Below are 8,404 nucleotides of genomic sequence, written 5' to 3'. Positions count from 1 at the left end.
GGGTGAGGAAGAGGGGAGGAGAAGGGAGGCGCGCACTAAACCAGAGAGGGAAGGAGATGCCGGCGCACAGCAGAGATAATAAAGGGAGGCGCTGAAGGCTGGCGGCGGCCGCTAATTATATAGAAAGAGCAGCGGCCTTAATTAGAGCCGGATGGAGCTCGTGAGAGAAAACACGCTCAGAAAGACGCGTGCGGCGGAAATGCAGCTTCGCAAGGTGAAGCATTACATCATGTGTTTTTCCTGCGGCCTGTTCCTGCTGGTGGCATTTAATAATGAGACGGAGGAGCACGTGTGAGCTCGTCTTCTGCTGCAAAACACCACGTTTAATTTTTCTGTCTCCGCGGAGCTCCTCAGCGTTCGGACGTTTGTGTTTCTGATTCCCATCAGAGCGTTTTTACTCCTTCTGCTCAGTCTCACTTAACTGCAGCGTTTTAATCATTCACATTCTCCTCAACATGCAGGCGTTCAGTTATTGTGAACAAAGAAGAACTGAAATCGATTTAGTGTTTCTGCATCAACAGCCAGAACTTTAGTTTTATTTATTTTATTAGAAAATTCTTATTTTCTAATCTGCAGGAAAAGTCCGTCTAATAAAATCTAAATATATATATAATTTTGTTTTTGTAAATTAAAGATCGGATCAATTAAACCACAGACAAAAACATGTTTATTTACATGTTGACTATTAAAAAAAAATCAAATAAAATAATGTCCACATTATGATAATTTGTTCCTTAAATTACACTTTTCTTTTCTGCACAACCAAACTGCCTTTTAATCACGTTTAGAAGGAAACAGACTTTAATCCATTTTGTTTCTATCTCAGCAGTTTATCTTACAGCTGCTTCGTCTTCCTTTCAGCCAACCAATCACATGCCGGATGGGGAGAGGGCGTGTCACCATGGTTACCCAGAAAACAGAGGAGAAGCTTCAAACGTGAAGTAAAAGAATCTTATGTTTAATGTTTCCTGATGTAGTTTTTGTGCCCTAACGTGTCCAACAAACCCGCTATGTTGCTACGACGCCTAAATCGAACCAGAAACTGGGAGCTGTTGTTTACACAGAGAGACAGACGAGCTCGTTAGCGCCGGTTAATTAGCAGAACTCTGTTTGTAGCTTGGGTTGTCAGAAACACCTCAGTCTTCCACAGACGTGCTCAGTTTCACCTGAAATGATTCACCTGTTCACCAGAGCGACGCGTTCTGCTAACCAGCTAATGCTAATCGCTGCGCCTCTTAGCATGCGGCTAACGCTATCCGTAGCGTGTTACTAAAGTCAGATTAACTTCAACCATCTCTGCAGAGACGCCACCTGCAAAAACATCTAATCAGGACATTAGCTGCCTTCACTGCGGCTAATGCTAACGGCTAGCGGCTAAGCTAAATGCTATGTGTTGTTTATCGCTTCAAATGTAGTCTTTCTTGATTAGCAATAAAGGTTATTAGTTGCTAACTTATACCGGAGACAAACCCTCTCAGCTGTGTTTTTATGTTGATTTTGCAGAAACGTTTCAATCTTGTGTAATATAATTTATAATCTCGGTTTATTTTGATTTTTGTGCTGCCGTAACGAAATGTTTTGCCTGAACCGAGACAAACGTCCCCCTGTGGGATGAATGAAGGCTCATCTTATCTTACATCTTAATATTTCTCCACTTTTATCCAGCCGCTGGACTCGTCTTTGTTTCTTTGTTTCCCTCGGCAGTAGTTTGGTGTTTATTCCTGCGTCGGAGCCGGACGACACGACGACGGCGTAATCTGCAGTAATCCACTGTTTCCTGGTTGTAATAATCCTCCGCTCCGTCGGCCGCCACCGCTATCAGCACCTGCTCACCGGCTACTCGATATTATCGACCCGCACCGAGACACTTAGCGAACCGATTACGCCCAGGAGTAAATAAGACGCCGCCGCCGCCGCTGACTGTAGGCGAAACACGCAGAGGAATTAGCTGTGATTACGCTGATTGCAGCTTTGCCTTCATTAGATTACGTGTCTTTTTTTTTCTTTTTTTTTTTTCTTCCTGCATGCAGAATTAAATCAAAACCCAGAGTGTGTGTGTGTGTGTGTGTGTGTGTGTGTGTGTGTGTGTGTGTGCGGCTGCAGATGTCCTTCCTGAACGTGTGTGTGTGAACAGTCCCAGCGCAATTCCTCAGTTTAGTGGAGCATTACGGCTGATCAATAGCTCTGCTGCAGTGGGAGATGTCGGGCCTCGGCTGCATATTCACGCCATTACGGCTGAAGTGAGGAGGAGGAGGAGGAGGAGGAGGAGGAGGGAGTGTGTGTTATCGGTGTGTATCTCCTGCACAGCCACGCTCCCCGTCACCGGCTGAACCACACGGTTAGTTTCTAAGCTGCACTGAGGGAAGGTGGAGAGAGTCTTCTGCTCCTGCTTGTCCTTTAAAATGCTGCTTTTTTTTTTTTTTTAACCCACCCCGGAGCTTTTATTGTGAAAAACGGGCCCTGTTGAGCGACTGTTCTGGTCTCCGGCCGTCAAACACTTTTCAAAAACTCTGCAGCCAAACTTCTGCAGCATCTCAGCAGCTTGTTTTACGGCTTCTTCTTCTTCTTTTCAGCCGACCAATCGCACGTCGGATGGGGAAGGGGCCTGTCACCATGGCAACCCAGAAAATGGAGGAAAAGTTTCAAACGTGTGGCAGAAGAGATTTTTTTTTTTTTAATCTCCTAACATGCATTTTGTGCCCTAAACTGATATTTTCCTAAACTTTGATATTTTGGTTCCTAAATTGAGCCAGAAAATGAGCAACAGCCGAAAGTAAACCTGTTTTTTGTTTTGTTTTGTTTTTTTGGGTGCGAAATCACACCACTTTCAAAATAAAACAACTTTCCCTCCAGGTTTAATTGAGGACGCGGTTTGGTCGTATAGAAACGTTAAAAAAACGTAGAAAGTAAACCTGGTTTTTTTGGGTGAAAGTTGCGTTTTTTGTTGTTTTTTGGTGGGAAAATACATCTCTTTCAAAATAAATCTACTTTCCCTCCAGGTGTAATTAAAAACGTGGTTTGATGTGACACCAGAACCTTAAAATAATTCTGGCTGTCTAGTACATTAATAAGAATTAAGAGTGCTGCTGTCCTGGATGATCATGAAGCGAGAGAAGCTCCAATCTCAACTCTGATACGATGCTTTTATTGTGAAAACGGGCATCGTGGAGCGACTGCATTCTGTTCTCACGTCCAGCCGTCAAACCCTTGTCAAAACCTCTGCAGCCAAAGTTCTACAAACCGGCCTTTTTCGGTTTAACTCAGATATTTTTCTCCGGACCAACGCGAGGCCGAAGCTTCTTCCTGTCGGCGCCGGAGCTGCTCCCAGCGTCCGTTTCACTCCGTTTCCTTCTTGAAATTTAATTATTGCATCAGCATGAAGCCCAACAGGAGCAGCAGCTGAAGCGTCTTTCTGCACCACTGAAGCTCTGGTTCTAGATCCTTCTGGAGCAATTTTCTGTAACTCGTCCGACAGCTTCGACTGAAACCTGTTAAACTGTACGTCACAACGAGCAGCTCGATCAGAGATGGCGGAAAAAAACTGTGTTAAAAATCCCCATTGGGATGGAAGGGCTCTGGCAACAGGAAGTTCTTTTATTTTGAAAAGCATCTAATTAGCTTTTTTTTAAAAAAAGGAAGAAGGATGCATACACTGCACTATCAAAATTAAAGTTCTGAAATGTCACAAAAGCTGAATAAGGCGGGCTTTTCAAAATAAACACACCAACTCATAGCTTTCCACCGTGCTAAACCGTCAAAATAAAAGCTCCCAATGCTTTCTAACTTTGTCACACAGGTATTAATGGATAAACCATCTGTATGCTTGGGTTCACTTTCAAAATAAGAGTCCATACCTCGCAATAGAGCTGAGTCAGCAGATCCACTGGAGCCTGGATTTAATTTTTATTTACAAGAAATCAACTGGATTCTGTTGAGTGTGCTACACTTTCAAAGTAAAAGCTTTAAAGACGTTAAAAGGATCAGGGTTTGCGACGCATGCCGGATTTTCAAAATAAACACACCACCTCCCCCTGTGTTGGACTGTCAGAATAAAAGCTCCCTGAGTTTACCAAACAGTTCATCACACACACACACACACACGTACAAAGTATGTTTCAAAATAAGAGTTTAAACCCAGTAGCAGAGCTATTGTAAAATGGGTTTGATTGGTTTTGTTTTTTTTTAAAGATTCTGTAAAATATGCCACACTTTCAAAGTAAAAGCTTTAACTGATTAGCATTTGTGAAACATGCTGGCTTTAAAAAATAAATAGTCTTGATATAAATTACACCTTTTATGCTGATATATCAGCACTTATTGAGCAAATTTCCTTAAAAAAAATAAAAAAAAATAAAAAAGTCTACTTTAATAATAAAATGAGCCTAAAGTGGAAAATAATTGCAAATATCTGGATTTGGATTGAATAAAACAGCAGCTCTCGGCAACAACAACAGGAGCGGTGACGGCTGAGCTACTGTCCCACCGTCTGCTGCCCGCTGACTCCAACTCCCACGCTGCATTGCACAACAATGCAAGATGGAGTGTGAACGCTGGAAACGAGCAGATTCCCGACGATCGCCTCCGTTTAACGTCGGCTTCCTGCAGGCGCTCGTCCGTCACCGTGTTCACAGCGAGGACCGAGGTTCTCGAACGAGAAGCTCTGTTGTTCCTCTTCTGTCTGTTTTTATTCCTCATGTTCTCCCTAAACGTCTCCCTTCAGTCCGTCTGATCTCTGCCTCCTTTTCCCTTCGTCTGTTTTTAATTTAACTGAAAAAACCCTCATTTTATTAAAGTCATTCTTCGATTCCTAAATATATCGTTTCCTCAAAGAGAAACTCTGACTATCTCGCCACTAAACATCTTTTAAAGTTGTAGCTTCACGTGGATCATTTCAGATCATCTCTTTGATTGTGTTGCAGTTATTTCTCCTTTTTTTTTTGTTCCTTCAAGGCCTCATTTCTGCTAAAAGCCTTCGACTGACTCTGTTGGAATCAGGTGGAAATAACAGCGACTGTTTCAGAGAACGACGACTTTCTCAGAAATCTGACGGAGGAGATTTGTTTGGTTGCAGTTATTCTCTGGCGTCCTGCTGCTGCTGCAGACTTAGTCACCCAGAGATCATCACAGTTTCACATTATTCCTGTAAAACAACAACAGCACCGACTCCTTCTGTCGTCCTCCTCGTTCCTCCGCTCAAAAAAATCTCATTCCTGCTGCTTTTCTTTCCTCCTTTCTCTTCTTTTCTTGTCTGTCTCATTGAAAAATCTTCACGTTTTTAAGTCATATAATTAACGAGCTCAAAACGCAAATACGTCGTTGAAAGATGCAAAAATAAATCGATTTAGGTTTTCAAACATCCACCTGCATCCAGGAGAAACGGCTGCATTAGTAACTATCACACACTGTGAATAATCCAGGCTCCATATTCAACACGTGACTGGATCATTTCAACCAGTTTTCTCTGGTTTCAGACACAAACCATCGACTCAGTCACCCAGAGATCACCACAGCTTCACGATGCTCCTCCAACAGCATCCACTCCTTCCTCTGCTCACAACATCTCATTCTTCTGTTCCCTCCTTTTCCTTCTCATCTGGTTTTAGTTTTACTTTAAAAATCCTCTTTTTTTTTTAAAGCCACTCATTGAGCCTTAAACAAACCGTTTCCTTGCAGGGAAACTCTGACGACTTGACAACCGGAAATCTGCTTTTATGTCCTGAAAATCTCCAAAAAACTACTTTTAAATCGAAGCTTCGGGCTGCGTTTGCATCTACAAGCACATCGTTCACACGTCATGTCAGCCGACCTCCAACAGATCATCCCTCTGACTGCGCTGCACTCATTTCTCTTATTTCTTCGTCCTTCGACGTCTCATTTCTGCTCAAATCTTAACCACAGCAGCACAAAATGATCACAGTTGCTCTCGTTTGGTTGCAGTTTTCTCGCTTCCTGCTGCTGCTTCAGACTTAGTCACACAGAAATCATCACAGTTTCATAATATTCCTGCAAAACGCTGAAAGACAACAACAGCATCGACTCCTTCTGTCTCCTCACGCTTCCTTCTTTGTCTTTTCTCTTAATTTCACTAATCAGACATCGACTCCTGCACATGTTGTGTTCTTAAAGATGAACTCTAAAAATTCGACAACTCAAAAGCTGCAAAAATGTCTTTAAAGTTGGACAAACAGCTTTTAAAGTTGCTGCATTTCCAACGATCAGCACATCATGCAGGTTTAGCACATTGGTTCCATCATTTCAGCCATTTGCTTCTGGTTTCCGACACAAACCATCGACTTGGTCACACAGAAATCACCACAGCTTCATGATATTAATATAAAACACTGACAGACACCAACAGCATCGACTCCTCACACTTCCCTCCTTCCCTCCTTGTTTCCTACCTTCACAGCTGCTGTGTCCTTCCTCGTAGCCGGCGCTGCAGCTGCACTTCCCGATGGGCACCAGCCACTCGCCCTCGGCGCTGCAGTGCATCCTGGGAGGGCTGTCCGTGTCCACCTCCGAGTTGTTGACGCAGGCGCCGCGCACCTCCACCAGCGTGGCGAAGGCGGCCTCGGCCACCGTGTCGGGGAACACGGCCAGGTTCTGCACGGTGGCCAGGCAGCGCTTGTAGTAAACCCGGACGGCCACCAGCGCCACGCAGGCGCCCACGTCCTGGAAGGCCAGGTGGAAGCCCTTCCGGTTCAGGTGTCCGATCTCGCGCACCTCCGTGTTCAGCTTCATCTTCCTCTCGCCGAGGTCGCCCTGCGTGAAGCTCTCGTCGGCGGCGATGGTGTCGATCTTGGTGTAGCGGTCCTCCCGGGTCACGCCGCCCAGGTCCCGGTCCGACTCCACGTACAGCAGGTTGAAGGTCTCCTTGCAGGTCCCCGCCACGCCGGGGATGCTGTTGCAGTCGCGCAGCGTGAACTGCAGCTCCACGAAGATGCGCTGGCCGCCGCGGCGCGCCACCCAGCCGGTCTGCAGCCAGTTGTTCTGCTGCGTGGGCTCCATCACGTTGCACACCTGGTAGGTCCGGATGGGCTTGTACTTCTCGTCCACGCCGCTGATCTCCTCCCACTGCAGGGACGGCACAAGTTAGTGAGCAGAGAGCAAGAAGACTCACCGGAAAGAGACGAGAAGAAGGACGTGGACGAGGACAAAGTGAAGGAACAGATGGAGGAAGTCAAAAGGCAGAATAGAAAAAGTTTAAAAACAGGATCTGATCAGTGTTTTAGGATTTAAAATGAACGTCAGAAACAAAAAAAAGTTCCAGATTCTTTTTTTTAACCCAACTGTTGATCCCAGCTGAGTCACCGCCAGCTTCACGGCGGCTTCAAATGTTTTTGTTTTCTACAAAATCTGATGAATTTCAAACGTGTAATTTTGGTATTTTTTATAATGTGACATGTAGAGTAAGTGGCTTTAATGAAAACAGTCTGGAGCTGCATTTCTGAACAACTACAAGTCAGAACACATTCAGTTCCTTCTGATTTCAGCTGCTTAAAGAAACGACCTGTCAGAGGAACGCTGAAGCTGCAGCAGCATCGATCTCGAGGCTTCGCTGCTGCATCACCGCTTAAAAATGCTCAAATTTATCTTCAGTTTGCCCTGAAGTATTGATTACTGCACGCGGCTCTAATGAGCTGTGAAAACTGATTCCAGCGTGTTGACCTGAGCAGCAGAAAGGTGTTCTGTCTAAATATCGATCAGAATAACTGATAATCATCGGTCCGTCTGACGGAGAGATGATCAAAGTGACTCGAGTGGATCTCACCTCTGATTCAGTTTTAACCTGTAAAAATGTGCTGCAGTGACTAAAAACATACAAATATATGTTTATATATATTTGTATATATATATGGCATGTATGTATGATGTATGATTTTTTTTTTTTTTAACTACAGAACTCAGTCTAGTTGATGAGCAGCCAGAACTTTATTTGTTAGAGTTAACAGATGAATTAAAAACTGTCCAGATAATGGAAGTGGACTCACTCCGTTGGGGGGATAGGAGGTCCAGCCCAGCTCAGCCTGAGTCTCTTTAGAGTTCAGCAACACAACTGCAAGAAGAAGAAGAAGAAGAAGAAGAAAGAGAGTTGAGGGTCTGATTCACTTTATTCCATCATGTTTGTCTCAAACTGCACAAAAACCAACTGGTGAGGAGCGAATGGTGTTAAATTTACAAGAGTGCAGTAATGAAAGGAGCCATTAGCGGGTCGCCAGGAGGAGCCCAGCGCCGGCACCGCCTTTGATAAGTGCATTAATACCATCTGTGGAGGACTTAAGCCCAACAAAGAGTTTCTCATCGTCCTCCCAGAACCCGGCAGGAGGCCGCGAGCACAACAAGAGCTCCGGCAACAAAGAGGCGTTTAAAGAGGAGACACCTCAGAACCCAGCGTCTCCTCAGA

At 44.6% G+C, this 8,404-nt stretch overlaps 1 protein-coding gene across 1 annotated transcript in view; it reads right to left on the bottom strand.

The window, feature by feature from the left end:
• LOC103360816 (ephrin type-A receptor 7) overlaps window positions 1–7,008 on the bottom strand; it is a 138,694-nt gene extending 131,686 nt beyond the window's left edge. The window contains exon 1 of the mRNA XM_008286720.1: window positions 6,402–7,008. Within this exon, the coding sequence (XP_008284942.1) occupies window positions 6,402–7,008 (607 nt within the window). The remainder of the gene's footprint in view (window positions 1–6,401) is intronic.
• Between the last annotated feature and the right edge of the window lie 1,396 nt (window positions 7,009–8,404).

The sequence above is a fragment of the Stegastes partitus genome, unplaced genomic scaffold (assembly GCF_000690725.1).
Source record: "Stegastes partitus isolate 25-593 unplaced genomic scaffold, Stegastes_partitus-1.0.2 Scaffold466, whole genome shotgun sequence".
NCBI classification, from domain to species: domain Eukaryota; kingdom Metazoa; phylum Chordata; class Actinopteri; family Pomacentridae; genus Stegastes; species Stegastes partitus.
This window is presented reverse-complemented; position numbering and strand designations above follow the sequence as displayed.